Genomic DNA, 19,542 nt, shown 5'->3' on the forward strand with positions numbered 1-19,542 from the left:
AGGCAGAGGGATTGGAAGTTTAAGGTTGCCTTGATACCAAGCATGTTTGAGGCCTGCCTGGGCTATCTGAGACCCTGTCTCTGAAGTACAGGTTATGATGAAGAGAAGATCTGTGCAGTTATTGAGTCTCCACCAAATGGTTAGCCTTGGGAAGGGGTGGGGAGTGTGCAGCATGTGAAGAGCTTGATTTTTTTTGTTACTATTTACTTCACATATTTAGGAATTGGGAAAAATTAGTCTTTAAGAGCTGATTTTTTTTTTTTGTTGTTTTTTTTTTTTGTTTTTCGAGACAGGGTTTCTCTGTGGCTTTGGAGCCTGTCCTGGAACTAGCTCTGTAGACCAAGCTGGTCTCGAACTCACAGAGATCCGCCTGTCTCTGCCTCCCAAGTGCTGGGATTAAAGGCGTGCGCCACCATCGCCCGGCAAGAGCTGATGTTTTTGAGCAAAGTGTATATTTGAAACCTGTTGTTAATGTATGTGGGACTATGGTCTTGGCTTTTCATTTGAACAGTGTGGATAATAATAGTAATTTTAGAGAAGTATTTGGAGGATACTTGAATAATGTAATAAATATGAAACATTTGGAGCATACTGATACATAGTAAACTGCTAAAGGTTAACTATTTGTAATATTAACTATTTAAAGAATTTTAAAACGTTTACTTTATATGTATGAATGTTTTGCATACGTATATGTATGTAGAATAGCTGTGTATCTGGTGTCTGGTAAGAAGAGAGCATCAGATCCCCTAGAACTAGAATTACAGATAGTTGTAGAGGGTCCTGGGAATCAAAGTGGAGTCCCTGCAGGAGCAACAGTGCTCTAAACCTCTGAACCATCTCTCTAACCCTGATATTATTAACTCTTTATATCAATATATTATCACTTTATATCAATATGTTATCAATGTTTAGTAGAAAAATTGGGATCCATTCATTTGTTTTCTCATTCATTCATTCATTCATTTACAGTACTGGGATCAAACCCATGACTTTATATCACCAGGATACACCACCACCATAGGTCTACTACCCTTGCCTGGGTTTATTTAGGATGCAAAGATGTCAGAATTTTCAAATACTTGTATAGAGCGGTTTTAATGCAGTGGTGAAAAACTCCCTAAGTTCCCCAGCCTGCTTTTCGTGGCCTTGGCCTCCTCGCCTCGCCTCACGTTACTTTTCTTCCTCAAATGTCTTTTCATTAGCAGTGGCCATGCAGTTTGACTCCTGGTCACTTTTATGTTTCACACTGCTTACTTCTATTTAGGAGCCTTACTCATTGAGTCTTACTAAAGACATTGTAAGGGCTGGAGAGACGGCTCAGTGATTAAGAGCATGGTGACTCCCAACAGTCTGTAACTGGGTTCTCAGGGATCTTACATCCTCTTTCGACTTCCATGGTCATCAGGCGTGCATGTGGTGCATGTGCATACATGTAGGCAAATACTCATGCACATAAGATTAAAAATAAAAAATACATTGTAAATGCTTTAGGTCAGGTCTTTTCTTCTTAACTAGCTCTTTTGTATCCAGTATTGTGCCAAGTAACAGGGAAGAGGAGTGAGGGTGAACCAAGCAGGCACTATCCCAAGTCCTTTTGTGGACTGTTACTTCTCCCTACAACCCTGTACAAGGTAGACACAGGCTCTAGAAGAGACAACTAAAGAAGGTTAAGGGATCCAGAAAACACTGCCTAAAATCATAGGTCCACATGTGTTAGAGTTGGGCATTGGGCCCAGCACTGTGTGTTAGTCAACATAGAATGGTCCTCTTTTGTGAGGTTCTAATCCTGGCATCAATCTATGTGCCCTCTGTTTACAGGTTCTTCCTGGCTTTCCTGTGTATAAAAACCACTATAGAATGACACGTGTAGTTTCAAAATACCGTGAAAAACAGAATTATCAAAAAACCTGACTTTGCTATTCCAACACTAGGGAGGCAGAGACAAGTGGATTTCTGTGAGTTTTAGGCCAGCCAGAGCTAGTGATACTCTGTCTAAACAAGATGAAACAAAAACTGTTTCATGGACTGGCCAAGATGGCTCAGCAGGTGAAGGCACTTGCTACCAAATTAAGTTTGATCTGTGGGACCCACATAGTGGAAGTAGGGAGCCAACTCCTGAAAGTTGTCCTCTGACACATGCCCACATGTGCATATGAGCATACAAAATAAAAATGTACAAATCCAACCTTTTTCAACTTTTACTTTAAAAAGTTTAAAACCTTTAGAAAGGAGGGTTGTGTATGGTGGCTTCAGCCTTTAATCCCAGCACTCTGGAACCAGAAGCAAGTGGATCTCTGAGTTCAAGACTCATTACAGGCCGACCAGGGCAACATAATGGAACTGTGGACACATTTAGAGTAAAAACCGAGTTTCAGATATGAGGAGTGCCTCCCACAGACATTTGGATCACAGTATGCCGTTTGGGGGAAGTGAGAAGGCTCTTGCAGGGAAGGTACTGTTGGGATCTCAGCCTCACCATTTCATCCTGCTTCTGTTGACTGCACCGACTGAGAGCAGATCATTTGGTTCCTTTTTAAATCTTCTCGTGTGAAATGGAAATATTATTTGCTTCATAGAGTTAAGAAGTATAATGTGAGTGAGTCCACAATCTGAAGCTGTTTGGCTCATGGATGCTCAGGAAGTTGGTTCATGCACAAGCTATCTGAATTGATGGAAACAGGTTATAGAAGCCCTTGACAGGCACGGAGCAGATTTGCTATTATGAAGGTGTAGTCTTTCGGAGCTTGGAACTAGACTTCTAGAAGTCTAATTTCAAAAACTATCTTCTAACTGCTGTGAAGAAAAGTTAGAGGTGACTGTTACCTTTAGTCACGGCATTTAGGAAGCTGAGGCAGAAAGATTGCCACGAGTTCACTCCAGGTCATCCTGGACTACATTAAAAATGAAATAAGAAATATCTATAAAATCAGTGATCATAGTCTAGCATAAGGTGCTGAGGGCTGGTTTGTGTTTTGAAATTAGAAGTCAAAAAATAAGTCAGATTTTAAAAGAAAAAACTTCTAGGCGTGGTGATGCACACCTTTAATTTTAGCACTCAGGAGGCAGAGGCAGGTGGATACCTGAGTTCAAGGCCAGCCTGGTCTACACAGCAAGTTCCAAGCTATCCAGGGCAACATAGGGAGATCCTGTCTCAGAAAACAAAACTTAAATAAGAAGCTATAGGATTTGTTCAAACTAGTTAATTTAACAGGGAAGGAAGAATAAGTCACTTGTAATTTGTAACATGGGACACTATAAAAGAGCAGAAGCCATAACAGAGTGATCAGGAAGCAAAGGTGAGTGGGGATAGGCCTGCTTCCAGTCCTGAATGTGACTCCTGAGGTCAAGGTATGGTTGACCTTATGTCATCAGTTTCTGGCAAAGATACTGTGAAAAAGAACACAAGATTAGAAAGCAGGAAATTTGGTCCTCAAGCCAAGTCACTAATTAGCTTTGTGGCCCTGGGAAAATGTACATCTCCGGTATTGAGTATAGTTATCTTGCAAGTGAAGCTAATGCACACCTGCCTTGGCAGCCTTCCAGGGTTGTTTTGCAGATGAAATAAGAATGTACTTGGGGGCTGGAGAGATGACTGAGAGGTTAAGAGCACATACTGCTCTTGTGGAGGATCCAAGCTTGGTTCCCAGCACCCATCGGACAGCTCACAGCCCCCTGTAATTTCAGCTCCCGGGTATCTGGAAGCTTCTGTGGGCACTTGAATCTTACGTATGCACACGAGGCACACGCATGCATACATACATATACACACGCATGCACGTACAGACTTTAAAAACATGCTTATAGTACTAGAAATGTAGCTCAGTAGAGCAAGTGCTGGGGTACACAAGGCTTTGGGTGTGACTCCCTAGCACTCTCAGTACTCATTAAAAACCCTCTTGTCATTGCAACTTCTCAGTTCAAATTATAAGTAGGGCTAGAGAAGGGAAAATAAGAAAAATGTCGAAATTCTTTTTTTTTAAGAGTTTGTTTATTTATTATGTATACAACATTCTGCCTCCATGTATGCCCACATGCCAGAAGAGGGCGCCAGATCTCATTACAGATGGTTGTGATTCCACCACGTGGTCACTGGGAATTGAACTCAGGACCTCTGGAAGAGCAGCCAGTGCTCTTAACCACTGAGCCATCTCTCCAGCCCCCAAATGTCAAAATTCTGTTTGGTATTAATGAAAAGTATAGAAACTTGAGCCTGATACATGTATCTGAAAACTGTAGACTGATTTGGGACTCATTTGGAAGCTTACGTCATCCAAGACAGTGATCACAACTAAAGATACAGTTGATGTGAATATTTAACATGTCTTTAAGTAAAGTCTCAATGGAAAGTCTCTGTTTCCATCTGTGCATTGCTCTGTGTGTGGTGACAGACTCAGAAGTCACCCTTCTAGGTCGCTTCTCTGTTACTGTAATGAAAGCCATGACCAAAAGCAACTTGGTTCTGGAGGGGAGGGTCTGTTTCATCTGATACTTCCAGATCACCATCCCTCTGTGAGGGAAGTTAGGCGGGAACCCTGAGGAATGCTGCTTACTGATTTGCTCCTCTTTTCTGCTTCACAGCTGCCTAGCGATGGTACTGCTCAAAGTGGGCTGGGTCTTCCTTTATCAGTTAGCCATCAAGGAAATACCCATAGGCTAGTCCAAAGGAGGCAGGTCCCCAAGGAGATACTCATGACTTTGGGCTATGTCCAAGTTGACAGCTGCACCCAACTAGGAGAATCTTCTTATGTCTGTTGCTGTGAGCTATGTGTTTTTGTCAAGGATCAAATTGCAAAAATGTCTCTATCCTTGCTCTGTATCCTAAAACATCATTCCTCACACTTCTAAGCACTGTCTGTGACTGGAGTGTGCTAGCTGGGGTACAGATCTAGAGCTGGCTGAGTTGACGTCTGTTACAGAGTTTCCTTCCTTCCTTCCTTCCTTCCTTCCTTCCTTCCTTCCTTCCTTCCTTCCTTCCTTCCCTCCCTCCCTCCCTCCCTCCCTCCCTCCCTCCCTCCCTTTCTACCTCACTCCCTTTCTCCCTCACTCCCCCTTCCTTCCTTCCTTCCTTCCTTCCTTCCTTCCTTCCTTCCTTCCTTCCTTCCTTCCTTCCTTTCTTTCTTTCTTTTTCTTTTTACATGATCTCCATTAATAGCCCTGGCTGTCCTGGAACTCACTGTGTAGACCAGGCTGGCCTTGAATTTACAGAGATCTGCCTGCCTCTGCTTTGCCAAGTGCTGGGATTAAAGGTGTATGACACCACATCTGGCCATCATTTGCCTTGTTATTAATTTGTTTGTAATTTTAAAATGTCTCCAGTTATTCATTTGCTTATAGAGGAACAAATAGCAGCTGTATGAGTGATGGGCATGGCTCAAAAGGCACATTGTTAGGTTTTGTTTCCCTCTTGGATTGGCTCTTCTGAGTTTGGTAAGTGCTAGACACTATTGGAACTAAGGTGATAGACACTGTTGATTAGTTACAGAATTGAACTGGTCCATATGCCTCAGAAGCCTGCACAATATTCTAGACAGCTAAAATCAGCTCATCAGAGTTAACATAGTAATAGAAACCTGTTTGCTCTGTAGATGAAAATGTATAAGTAATATATAGACTATTCATTAATCGTTTCTCTTGGCTGTGGTCTTGTTAAACTTCTGACAAGACAAGGTGGTCTTGTTGCAGATGCTTGTCTACATTATAGCATCATTACCCAGTGGGTATGTTCAAATACATTGTAGATACTTTACATAATTATATAATAAATATAGTGATGAACTGCTGTGATCTAATAAAGGACTGCCTCAAGAATCAGCTGGGATGTGCTGTTAAAAAACTTACGCTCTGGTCCTGTAGTAATACGAGCGGCGGGGCTGCATCCCCAACACCCCAGCCGCCTGCACGGCTAGCTTTACCCGAAATAATTACACGGACACTGTGTAATCTTTTAATCACTGCTTGGCCCTTTTAGCTCTAGCCCTTACTGGCTAATTCTGATATCCCGATCAACCCATCTCTAATAATCTGTGAGCACCGGTCTTACCGGGAAGATTCTAGCCTAAGTCCATCCTGGGTCGGAGCTGGGGCATGGCGTCTCTCTGAGGCGTCTGCTCCGGAGAGCAGAGCTGTGGAGTCTGAGCTCACTTCCTCTTCCTCCCAGCGTTCTGTTCTGTTTACTCCTCCCACCTATCTTCTAACCAATGAGGACCAAGCAGTTTCTTTTTATTTAACCAATGACCTTCCTCCATCATTTCCCCTTTTTCGGTTTAAACAAAAAAAAAAAGGCTTTAACTTTAACATAGCAAAATTACATATAACAAAACAGTTATCAAGTAAAAGTTACAATAATCTTTATCATAACTAAGGAAAACTATAACTATAACTAACTATTCTTAACTCCATCAAAGACTCCAGAAAGATACAATACTACCTAAGCAAACAAGAAAAAAAGCAATTTTTAAAACTCTAGAAATGACAGAGACATCTCGCTGCCTGGACAGTCACCCAAAGTTCCTCTGTACCATTGGGGCATCCATCTTCAGCCTTCAGGCCCATGGTATCCAGCAGACATTTCCATAAAGCAGGAAAATTCAAAGTCAGTTCAGTCACTATCTGTTGTGTCCAGCAGAATGTCTTGCAGACTCTTCAATGAATCAGGAACCCCGAAAGATCATCTCACCTTTAGGCAAGTTCAGTAGTCCTCTCTCTGCGGGTTCTCTGTGTCCAGTTTATGCAATAGTCCAGGCAAGAGCAGTTTCTTGCCCAAATGGCTATCAAACTCCATAACGAGCCTCTTCGATGCCCATCTTCCTCTTGAAGTAGATTGGTGCTGCCAGGAGCAGAGTGTCTCATTGTCATGAAAAGTCCTAAGTTATTAAAACATTTAAAATGCCATGTTCTATAATCTTTGAAAAATATGAAGAATGCCTATCTAAAATATATCTATGCACATCTAGAAAATCTTAACTAATATGACTACAAACTTGACTATTATGATTATCTATTAACTACCTATATACATTACATTTTTAAATGAACTACACAATCACAATACCTTAATCAATATCAGAAATACATATACATATAACAAAATTGACCTTAAATCGCTATCAATAAAGCAAAATCTATACTAATGCAAATTATTCATATCTATATCATGGTCCCCATCCCACACAGAGAGAGAGACTTTATTAAACTGGACTCTTCAAGAATTAAAACACTGACATGTGCATTTCATAATGAGTCTCCTGTATACAACACCACTTTTAAAGCAACTAGATAATGGCCAAGTGTGTAGAGAATCAGACATGTTTACACACTCTTAATATGATTATAAATTGACAATAGTACAGTCAGTAGAACAATTTTGCAGTTAGACATAAAGTTTTTAAATCTGCCTATATGAATAAATTTATAATAGATTTATAATCTGAAGTTTTTTGTTTTGTTTTTCCCTGTGTAAGACTGAGTCTCTTTATATATAGCTAAGTTTGGCTTTCAACTCAAAATTCTTCTATCTTTACTTTAAACTTGGGATGACAGTCGTATCATAGTGAACCTGCTGAAAGAGACATTCAAGAGCTGTATATGGTAGTACATGCCTATAATCCCAGTACTTAGGGGCAGAAATAGGAGGACCATGAATTTGATGACATCTTAGGCCACATAGTGAGACTCTGCCTCCAAAAGTTTTCTGTAGACATGTTTATATACTAAAAACTTGTAAGCAGCTGATTGATTTATAGTGCATATACAGTTGAACCTATGAAAGTAATACTACAGTTTACTAAACAACCATTTAAAGAATGAAGTATAATACTGGGTGGTGGTGACGGTAGCGGTGCATGCCTTTAATACCAGCACTAGGGGGCAGAGGCAGGTGGATCTCTGAGATCAAAGCCAGCCTGGACTACAGAACGAGTTCCAGGACAGCCAGTACTGTTGCTCAGAGAAACCCTATCTCAAAAAACAAACAAACAAAAAGTATGAAGTATGTATATATGAAAATTACTTATGCATGCTGAAGTTGTTATGAAAGTATGCAGGATTTTGTTGGACGTATGGTGTGTTCCTATAATCCTAGTACTGGGAGGAGGAGTGAGGAGGCTCCCCAGGTTAAGGACAGCCTGGGCTCCATGGTAGATTGTATTTGTCTATGTCAGATTATGTAGGTTTAATGTCTGCATATCTGAATGTGAAAAATTATTTTATTGTGGAATTCTTATCAGTTGGTTGACTTCTTGCCTATTAGAATTTTAATACTTTTTAATCCTCCTCTTTTTATTTTAGGCTCGATGAGAGAAAGGGAAAGTTAAGGATGCTGGAGCAGAACAATGGATTTCTCTTTCTCTTTCATGCAAGGGATCATGGGAAACACAATTCAGCAACCACCTCAACTCATTGACTCCGCCAACATCCGCCAGGAGGATGCCTTTGATAACAGCAGTGACATTGTTGAAGATGGTGGCCACACACCCTTCGAAGCTACTTTGCAGCAAGGTTTTCAGTATCCACCTACAGCAGAAGACCTTCCTCCACTCACAAATGGCTACCCACCGTCGATCAGCTTGTATGAAACACAGACCAAATACCCGCCATATAATCAGTATCCCAATGGGTCAGCCAACGGTTTTGGTGCAGTTAGAAACTTTAGCCCCACTGACTATTACCATTCAGAAATTCCAAACACACGACCACACGAAATTCTGGAAAAACCTTCTCCTCCACAGCCGCCACCCCCTCCTTCGGTACCACAAACTGTAATTCCAAAGAAGACAGGCTCACCTGAGATTAAACTAAAAATAACCAAAACTATCCAGAATGGCAGGGAATTGTTTGAGTCCTCCCTTTGTGGAGACCTTTTAAATGAAGTACAGGCAAGTGAGCACATGAAGTCAAAGCACGAAAGCAGAAAGGAAAAGAGGAAAAAAAGCAACAAACATGAGGCGTCCAGATCCGAAGAGCGCAAGTCACACAAAACCCCCAAATTAGAACCAGAGGGACAGAATGTAAGTTGAGACATTTTGTGAGAAGTTTTGTAATCTTTCATGTTTACTGGAAACTGGAAATCTTTTTATGTTTGTTTTTCTCTTCAAGTATATTTCTGGTGAGTTCTTTCCTGTAATCATTAGCAAGGTGCTTGGAAATATTATAATTAATGAATAAATATTTGGTGAGTATAATGTACATTATTAGCAAAGAGATTTTAAACATGTTTGACATGAAGAATCTTGTTTCTTTTTCTTCTTTTTTTTCTTTTTGTTTTGTTTTGGACAGAGTTGCTCTGTGTAGCCCTGGCTATCCTGGCACCCTCTCTGTAGACAAGGCTAGCCTTAGACACAGACCTGCCTGCTCCACCTCCGACTGGTTTATTTTTCTTATCTTGAGAGGCTCAAATATCTTTACTTTCTTATATCAAACTCTTGGTTTTGGAAGATGGAGAAAAAGGGCGAAGAGAAATGGGATTTTGTTTATTTGAGGCCAGATTTGCAGGTAGTTTAGATTTAACACTGATGTCCACTTGTTTGCTGCTAACTAAGCTGAAGTCGGAGAGCTCTTCACAGCTCCCCTGGGGCTGTGGCTGGGAAGTGGAGACAGATGTACAACAGGTAGATCTCTGTGAATTTGAGGCTAGCCTGGTCTACATAGCCAGTTCTAGGCCAGCCAGGATGATATAGTGAGACTCTGTCTCAAAAATAAAAAAATAAAGTTAGATTATTTAAACATGCTGATTAGGACTTTAGGTGAAGGTTTTTTTTTAATTTTATATTTTTATTGATTTTATTGAGCTATACATTTAGGTGGAGTTTTTATAAAAGCCCATGTGTACTGGTGGATTTTTGTTGTTTATTTGTTTGTTAATTAATTAATTAGGTTTTTACTCTGAAGGCATGAGCCACTATGCCCAGCTCTCTAGATTATTTTACTGTCAGATTTGATTGTGAAGTTTCATGGTAATAAGATAATAATAGTAAGTATGTAATAGATCAGGTCTAACATGAATGAAGAGTTTGTGATATAAGCTACAGATGTTTCCTAGATAAGCATTTAGGAAGAAACTAATAAATGCTTATGTTGTGACAGTTATTTGCATTCATAGTTCATATGGCTGAATAAGCTAATTCTTTGGTTTAAAGAAAGATTACTTCTTGTTAATTGAACATTTCTTGGGTAGCTGGATCCTGTTATTTCATATGACTCAAATGTGATTGATTCCCTCCCCCCACCCCCTGGGGTAAAGATCACAGTAGGTATTTCACTTATTTTCCTATTTTTCTGTCATTTTCTTACTCATTTATCACATTAATGTTGATTGAATATCATGTGTCTGGCACTGTTCTAAGAATTGAAAGTGTAGCTGAACACAAAGCAATGATATCTGCTCACAGGTGCTTACATCTCAGTTCATTCATATGCATATATGTATATGTATGTACATACCATACGCACAGAAGCTTAAAGGATATCACGTGCTGTGAAAGAAATAAATTGAGTAATTAAGAGGAGTCAGAGATACTCAGCTATTCTGGTGTCAGTTTCACATCTGTAAGAACGAAGGCTTTAGAATGAAATGCTTTCTTTTTGAAAAAAAAAAAGTGTATGGGTGTATGCATGCATGTATGTCTGTGTACCACATGAATGCAGTGCCTGTGGAGACAGGCAGGACATTGGATTCCTGGAACTGAAGTTACAGTAATGAGCAACCATGCGGGTGGTGGGAATCGAACCCAGGTTCCCTGGAAGAGCAGCCAGTGCTCTTAACTGCTGAGCCATCTCTCCAGCCACCCCCAGCCCTTTCTTTCTCTTTCATTGGTTTTTAAATTTAGCATACTATGAGATGCTCTCTAAAATGTTCAGTTTTTAAAGCACGTATTACTTGTGTCTGTGTGCATGCACATGTGCTCATGCATGCCATACTCCATGTATGGAGGTCAGAGAAGAACTTGGGAGAGAAGGTTTTCTTTCACATGTTGGTCCTGAGAACTGAACTCAGGTTGTCGGGCTTGGCAAAGTGCCTTTGTCTTCAGAGCTGTGTCACTGCTTCCCTCATTTGTTCATTTGTGTGTGCACGCGTGTGCATACAGGTACCCGTGGAGGCCAGAAGAGGGCCTCTCCTGGAGTTAAGCTTGAGCCAAAGGGGCGGTGGTGGCGCACGCCTTTAATCCCAGCATTCAGGAGGCAGAAGCAGACAGATCTCTGTGAGTTCGAGGCCAGCCTGGTCTACAAAGCGAGTTCCAGGACAGCCAGGACTATTTGAAACCCTGTCTCAAAAAAGAAAAAAGAAAGAAAAAAAAAAAAGACTTACAAGCTGGTGTGATCTACTTACTGTGGTTGTTGATAATTGAACTTGTGTCCTCTGGGAGAACAGCAAATGTTCTTAACCACTGAGCCATCTCATGAGCCCCTCCATGAGTTCTTGATGTTATTTAACAAATACCCCACATAACTACCTTCCTTATGTCTGATTTGCTTTCTGTTAAGCGAGTGAATAAATAGGGCTGTGCACTCCAGGCGCTCACAGCCTTTCTCTCTACTCCAGCTTTGCACAGGGTGGGCACGTGAGTAACTAAGCAACATTCCCAACCCCATTATAACATTTCTTGCCTCGACCTTTAATGAAGAGAAGAGAGTCACAAAAATTGAGATCTGAATTTGGCTTTTTTTTTTTTTTTGCATTTTTGGAGACAGGGTTTTGCTGTGTAACAGTTCTGGCTGCCCCGCAACTCACTTTGTAGACCAGGTTGGCCTTGAACTCAGAGATCCAAGTGTCTCTGCCTCCCAAGTGCTGGAAATAAAGGTGTGTGCCGCCACTACCTGGCTGGATTTGGCCATTAATTTCCTAGTTTCTGAGAACTGCTGTGCTGGCCTGTCTTACTTTTGCTATAAAGAATCTGGCAAGGATGGTAATATTCAACTGCATTTATTAGGCTACACTTTTTGATAAAGTTTATTAGAAACATATCCAAATGGTGCATGCTTGTAATCCCAGCACTTGGGAAGTAGAAGCAGGAGGATCACAAGTTCAGAGTTATCCTTGGCTATAATGGGTATGAGGTTAGCCTGGGCTATATGCAATCCTGTCTCAAAAAACTAACAGAACAACAAAAACCCAACAAAAAACAAAAAGTACATGAAAACCCCTAATAGAAAAGAGCTGGGAGCCATTAGAAGCAAGATTAAACAGTCTATTTAGTTGTGGGTTTTGTTTTGTTTTTTTCCTTCTTCTGGTTTTTCAAGACAGGGTTTCACTATAGCTTTTGAGCCTGTCAGACTGGCCTCAAACTCACAGAGATCCGCCTGCCCATGCAGGATTAAAGGTGTGCGCCACCACCGCCCAACCCTTTTAGTTCTTGAACTTGCATTTAGGAGCCATATATGGTAAGGCATGTCTAAAATCACAGCACTTACCTTCAGGCAGGAATGTTTGCAGAGCAAGTTCAAGACAGCCTGGGGAATTGTGGTGATGGAAGAGAGTGGGGTGCAGGCCATTAATAAATGCCCTTTTGCTCTTGAGAAACGTTCTTGTACACACTTAGAAAACAACAGCATAAACTGTGTTACTCAGACAGTGAAAGAAAAAGGCTCACTCTATCCCCTGTAAATTTTTTCTTTGTTTATATGTGTGTGTGTGTGTGGTCTGTGTGTGTGGTATATGTACATATGTATGTGCAAATGCATATGTCTGTGTGATGCATGTAGGGGCAATAGGAGGCTCAAGGAGAATGTTGGGTGCCCCACCTCATCACTCTACCTGTTCCCTTGGGTAGGGTCTCACTGGTCCTGGAGCTGTTTAGGCAGCAAGGCTCAGCAATTCTCCTGACTCTGTTGCTCACAGTGTTGAGGTTACAGGTGTGTCATGCTTGACTGTTTTTTATGTAAATGCTGGGATCTGAACTAAAGTTCTTGCATTTGCACAGGAAGTTATCGTGTCTACTAAGCCCCATATCCAGCCCCCTTTTTTCTCATCATTAATGTGAACATTTGTTTTTTGTTCTTTTGGAGAATATGATTTTGCTTATATCTTTGAAGTTTATTTAGCTAATATTATTAGAGCTTAAATTCTACCAGAATTTGCTTTTGTTTTTTTGTGGGTTTTTTTGGTTTCTTGAGACAGGGTTTCTCTGTAGCTTTGGAGCCTGTCCTGGAACTCACTCTGTAGACCAGGACGGCCTGGAACTCACAGAGATCTGCCTGTCTCTGCCTCCCGAGTGCTGAGATGAAAGGCATGCGCCACCACCGCTCGGGAAATTTGCATATTTTATTTATTTACTTATATGTTTTGTGTGTGTGCACAAACGTGCTTGTGTCTCAATTGCATGTTTTAGCTATTTGGAATAATAGTGATATGAGCATAGCTGTAGATGCAGCTCTCCAAAGATTCTGCTTTCTGTAAGTGGAATTCCTAGATCAGGGAGGAATTCTGTGGGGTTTTTTTGTTTTGTTTTCCTGTTTGCTTTTTCAAGACAAGGTTTTTCTGGCTGTCCTTGAACTCACTCTGTAGACCAGACTGGCCTTGAACTCAGAGATCTGCCTGCTCTGCCTCCTGAGTGCTGGGAATAAGGGCACATGCCACCTGTCCTCTTTTTCCTCTTTGCCTGTGCTTCTGGCAGTACCACAGAAGCATCTAACAGAGACTTGGACCTGGATTACTGTAGTGTTCTCCTAAACATCTGCTTCCCTCCTGCTTTCTTCCAGAATGCTCTCTGCACGGCAGCCAACAGCATCTTCTAAACAAAAAACGACTTACTGCATGTCTCCCTCAGCCTCTTCAGTGGCTCTTCATTGCCCTTGAGTTAAAATATAAATACTTTGTTATGGTTCACAAGGCTCTTGCTCTCTCATCTCTTAGCTTCTCTCTTCTTTGGGTCAGTGGGTCAGTAGGTATGACTTTTTTTTTTTTAAAAAAAAGAAATTACGGGGGCTGGAGAGATGGCTCAGAGGTTAAGAGCATTGCCTGCTCTTCCAAAGGCCCTGAGTTCAATTCCCGGCAACCACATGGTGGCTCACAACCATCTGTAATGAGGTCTGGTGCCCTCTTCTGGCCTGCAGGCATACACACAGAAAGAATATTGTATACATAATAAATAAATAAAAATAAAAAATAAAAAGAAATTACCTAACTAATTAATTATGTTAGTGTATATAGGTGTTTGCCTCATGCATGTCTGCACTATGGTCTGTGCCTGGTGCTTGCAGAGATCAGAGAAGGGTGTTCGATCCCCTGGAATTGAAATTACAGACATTTATAAACTGTCAAGTTGGTGTTACATCAAACTCCAGAAGAGTATCCAGTGCTCTTGACCACTGAGCCATCTGTCCAGCCCCTTACAGAGCCAGGGTAGTGCCACACACCTTTAATCCCAGTGCCAGGGGGCAGAGGCAGGTGGATCTTTATGAGTTTGAGGCCAGCCTGGTCTATTAACACAGAGAAACCCTGTCTTGTAACCACCGCTTCCCCACCAAAAAAGTCTGCCTTTTAACTTTGAGCACATCATACGTGCTGCCTTGGATACTGTTCTGCTGTGAAGAGACACCAGGACCAAGCAGCTCATAAAAGAAAGCATTTAATTGGGGGCTTGCTTACAGTTTCAGAGGGTGAGTCCGTGATTATCGTGGTGGAGAGCAGACAGGATGACGCTGGGGAAATAGCTGAGAATTTTGTATCCTGATCAGCAGGCAGAGAGAGGCGCTAGACCTAGTGTGGGCTTTTGAAATCTCACAGCCCACCCCTAGTGACACACTTCCTCCAACAAGGCCCCACCTACTTACTCCAACAAGGCCACACCCACTCCAACAAGGCCACTCCTCTAATCTTTCTCAAAAGGTTCACCAACTGGAAACTGCTCATTCAAACATGAGCCTATGGGAGCTGCTTCTTTTCCAACCCCTGCGCCTGCTTGCTTCTTCCTGTTGTTTTCTTTCTCTTCCTTTTACTAAGCCAGCTCCTCTTCCTTTGATTCTCAGATTATAACTTTCTCAGAGAGGCCTTGAGGTCAGAGCCATGTCTGTTTATAAGCGTATATCCTCGTTTAAGCTATATGAATTCTATCCTCTGAAAAGAAATTAAAAAAAGAAAAAGAAAATCTTTTGCCAGGCATGGTATTGCACATCTTTAACTATAGCACTTGGGAGGCAGAGGCAGTTGGTTCTCTGAATTTAAGGCTATCTTGGTCTACATAGTACGTTCCAGGACAGCCAGGGCTACACAGAGAGACTAAAACAGACGGACAAATAAGAATAAACCTTTTACTTTACAGAATCTATTTGTCTGTCTGTCTGTCTGTCTATCTTTAGGTCATAGTCTCATTAGCCCAGGGTGGCCTACCTCTGTCTCCTGAGAAAATTTACTTTTTCCAGAAAAAGCAAACAATACAAAAGTATAGATTTTCTTTTAGCACTTCCCTAATCTCGTTGTCAAAACAGATAATTACTGTTACATGTTTGTCTTATGTTGTGTCAGATCTTTTCAAGGTGCATACTGATTTTTTATTTTTAGGAAAAAAATTTGGAGATGTTGACAGATGTGTGGATTGCTGCGTGAATTAATACTATAATTATCGTTCCTCTGGTTAAATTTCTTCTTTTTTTGTGTTTCTATAGGATTCGTTCCTGAAATGTAATTTCTGAATTGAAGAGTAAACATATTTTAGACGTTGGTAGCTAGTTTCAAATTGCCTTGTAGAAATTGTTTTCTTTGAGCCTGTAGGGAATGAGCCCAGTTCCTCACACATGCCCTGGCAAGAACTCTGCTCTAGGACTACACCCCCTAACCTGCGTGTAACATGTTTTATGTATGTATATGTAGGGGGTCAGAGTACAGCTTTTGGTAGTCAGTTCTATACTATCTCCCCACCCCTTGTTTTTTAAAGACAAAATTTCTGTTACTCTGCTGGCCTCAGCTCAAGCTGTCCTCCTGCCTCAGCTCCCAAGTATCTGTGTTAGAAGTGCACAACACTGGACCCAGCTTAGACATTTACTTTAGAAGTTCCCTGTTTGTTTGTTTGTTTGTGTTGTTGTGTGTGTGTGTGTACCATGGTGCACAAGCAGAGGGCAGTGAACAGTCAGAAGGAGTCAAGGCTCTCCTACCATATGGGTCCCAGGTATTGAACTCAGGTTGTCAGGTATGGTGGCAAGTACCTTTACAGTCTTGCTAACCAAAAGTTCACTATTCCAAAAAAAAAATTATATTTATTTTTTATGTTCATCAGTGTTTTGCCTGCATGTATGTCTGTGTACCATGTGCATTCTTGGTGGTTCTAGAGGTCAGAAAAAGGCATTGGATCCCCAGGAACTGGAGTTGTGGCTGCTGTGAGCCTCCATATGGGTGCTAGAAACCCAGCCCAGGTCCTTTGCAAGAGCAGCCAGTGCTTTTAGCCAAAGAACCATGTTTCTAGTCTTCCAAAGTTCACTTTAAAAAGAATGTACTTATAGGGCTCCTGATTTAAAAAGTAATATAAAAGTTTATACATTGAACTTTTAGGTTTATTTTAAATTAATATTTTAGTTAATATACAAAATAATAGGTTGCATTATGACATTTTCATGTTGTTCCTCACTCATACTTGCTCAAGTACCACCCTTCCGTGATACCCCACCCCTGTCTTGCTAGTCTCCTTTCTCCCCACAAATGCCTGTCTTCTGCTTTCATGTTACATGCATATGTGTGCATATACAAGTGTGTGTGTATATATAATGTTGTATATATAGATAGGTAGATGATGTGTATGTTACCTTTATGTTATAATTTAACCAATTTTTTCTTTATATAAGTACATTTTAAAAAACACTTATTCGTGTATTGGATTATGCTTATGCACATAAGTGCCTTCAGAGGTCAGAGGCCGTGGCTCCCCTAGAGCTGGAGTTATGGGCAGCTGTGAGTCTCCAGATGTGGTGCTGGGAACTGCAGGTGCTCCTAACTGCTGAAGTGCCTCCAGCCCCATCTAGGCTGTCTCGTGTTGTTTTTATAAGCAGGATGCTTTGCAGATCTTCATGCTTAGCAGTGTTTTTCCTCAGTGCCTTTTCAGAAACAATTCTAGAAAATATTCTGGACAAGAGTCTGAAAATGTAAGGCTTTCCCTCCATTTTACCAAAGTACTTTATAGAAAAATTCCAGGTTAGACTTTGTGAGTAGTTTCAGTGCTCCCTTTTCCTTCAGTCTGTTACATTTAAAAAAGAAAAGCAGACTGGTGAGTTCTGATTGGGTAAAGGTCCCTTTCCAGTAAGCCTGGTGGTCTGTGTCTAGTCCCTGGAACCTACATAAAGGTGGAAGGAGAGAATGGATCCCAGGTTGTCTTCTTACCTCTGTACACACGTCAGATGGAGTCACTGGGTTGGGAGTAGGTAGGAGAAGAAATCAAATTTTAAAAAAGGAAAAAGCCTGTTTGCTTAGAGCAGTGCTGTTTAGATGATTAAGTAAGAGATAAGAGTTCTAACTGTGGTTTAGAATGGAAAGTGAATGTTAGCCCCCCACGTCATGTACTGCAAAAATGATCCCACTCCTCACCGTCCGTAGTGCACTTCCTATGCTCATTACCGTTCAGTTTTCTTTGATTCTTCTCATTCATCACAGGTCCTTGTTTACTGCCTCTTTATTCTGTCCCCTACATTTTTCTGCCTAGAGACCAAATGAGAGAGTGGATACTGCACCAGAAAAGCCAAGAGAAGAGCCAGTGCTCAAAGAGGCCGTCCCGGTGAGTGGCTTGTTGAATACAGTGACCAGGTACGATGTCAGGGCTGGAGAGATGGCTTAGCAATTATGAGCTCTGGTTGCTCTTTCACAGGACCCAGGTTCAGTTCCCAGCACCCACATGATGGCTTCAGTTCCAGAGGATTCAACACTCTCCTCTGACCTCCGGAGGCATTAAGCACACATGTTACACATATGCATATGTTACTCATATGCAGGCAAAATATTCATGCACATGAAGTAAACTAAACTTAACACAACAGCAGACGAGGTGACAGCATAGTGACGTTTCTTCTCAGTGTGCCATTACAGCTCCATGCCCATCTTTGTGTCAGAGACTGCACTGGGAAAGCCGTGAGCTTTTAAGGAATAGGTAGTTTCTAAATTTCCACGAATTATTTTCCTAATAAAAGCCATGATCATTTTGTTTTCATTGGACTCTCAGGATGCTTCATCGTTAATCTGGCAACAGAAACCTGTTGCCAGTATTTGGAATGTACTTACTATTTTTTATTCATTTATTCTTTTTTTTTTTTTACTAGTTGTAGATAACTGACCTCAGAGAAGAATATAATTGAAGGTAGTTTTTACACTGTAGGCACTTTGTGTGTGTTCATGTGTGTGAGCATGGTTGTCTGCCACAGTTTGCAGCTTGGAGGTCAGAAGACAGTTGTGTGTATCCTTCCACCTTGTTGCAGATAGGGCTTCTTTGTTGTTTGTCCCTGTGTTTGCCAGGCTGTCTGGCCCATGAGCCCTTTTCATCCCCCTTAGGATTCCTGGGATGAGGATGAATGCTAGCACACCTGCTTTGTGTGGGTTCTGCTCCTCATGCTAAAGTGACAAGCACTTTACCCACCGAGCCATCTCCCCAGCTCCTGTAAGCACTTGGAATATACTTTATACATAGTTCCCTCCCTCCCTCCCTCCCTTCCTCTTTCTCTTCTGATGGAGTTTTGTGACCTTTTCCTGTAGGTTCAGCCAATACTGCCTTCTGTTCCAAAAACAGAAGTGTCCACTGGTGTTAAGTTCCAGGTTGGTGATCTTGTTTGGTCCAAGGTGGGAACCTATCCTTGGTGGCCTTGTATGGTTTCAAGTGACCCCCAGCTTGAAGTCCATACCAAAATTAATACAAGAGGTAAGAAAAGTAATAAATAGATAACTGTTCGCAATAAAGAAAAGTGACTTCAGTGTTGTATGTGAATGTAAGAATATGCGATTATCTGACATAAAATATGTATCTTTATCGGATTTTTGTGTATTATTGTTATATGTTTTTGATACAGGTCTTATACTGTAGCCAAGGCTGGCTTTGACCATCTAACAATCCTCCTGTCTCTGCTCCTTAGGGTTTTCTCATTTTTTAATGACAAATGAAATAATTATGGTTGTTTTATACTGGCAGAGAACTTCTGTAACTGATGTCTTTATTTTCTTACTATGTAGCCCTGGCTAGTCAGGAACTGGCTATGTAGTTCAGGCTGATCCTGCAACTCAGAGAGAGAGAGAAAGATGCTTACACCTTCTGAGTGCTAGGAAAGCCATATGTCATCATACCCAGCCCTTATAATAACTGTTAAAAATGTTTTTACATATGCATGTGTGTATGTTTATGTTTGTATGTGTTGGTGCCACAGAGACCAGAGGAAGGCATCAGATCCCCAGGACTAGGGATTAAAGCGAGGGCTTTGCACACATTAGGTGAGCATTCTGCTACCGAGTTTTAATACCCCTTGTTTTGTTGTTGTAGATTTCCTTTTGTTTTCAATAATGCGTGTGTATTGGGACCTGTGCCCCCTGTACCCACAGAGGCCAGGAGGTGTTATAGGCAGTTGAGAGCTGCCTGGTGCAGGTGC

General features: G+C 41.3%; 1 protein-coding gene across 5 annotated transcripts in view; it reads left to right on the forward strand.

The window, feature by feature from the left end:
* Window positions 1-19,542, forward strand: part of Nsd3 (nuclear receptor binding SET domain protein 3) — a 107,802-nt gene that overhangs the window by 26,456 nt on the left and 61,804 nt on the right. For all 5 annotated transcript variants that reach the window (XM_075986409.1, XM_075986412.1, XM_075986408.1 and 2 more), the window contains exons 2-4: window positions 8,290-9,008; window positions 17,622-17,693; window positions 18,662-18,824. In XM_075986409.1, coding sequence (XP_075842524.1) covers window positions 8,334-9,008; window positions 17,622-17,693; window positions 18,662-18,824 — 910 coding nt within the window. In that variant the 5' untranslated portion in view covers window positions 8,290-8,333. The remainder of the gene's footprint in view (window positions 1-8,289; window positions 9,009-17,621; window positions 17,694-18,661; window positions 18,825-19,542) is intronic.

The sequence above is a fragment of the Microtus pennsylvanicus genome, chromosome 9 (assembly GCF_037038515.1).
Source record: "Microtus pennsylvanicus isolate mMicPen1 chromosome 9, mMicPen1.hap1, whole genome shotgun sequence".
Classification (NCBI taxonomy): domain Eukaryota; kingdom Metazoa; phylum Chordata; class Mammalia; order Rodentia; family Cricetidae; genus Microtus; species Microtus pennsylvanicus.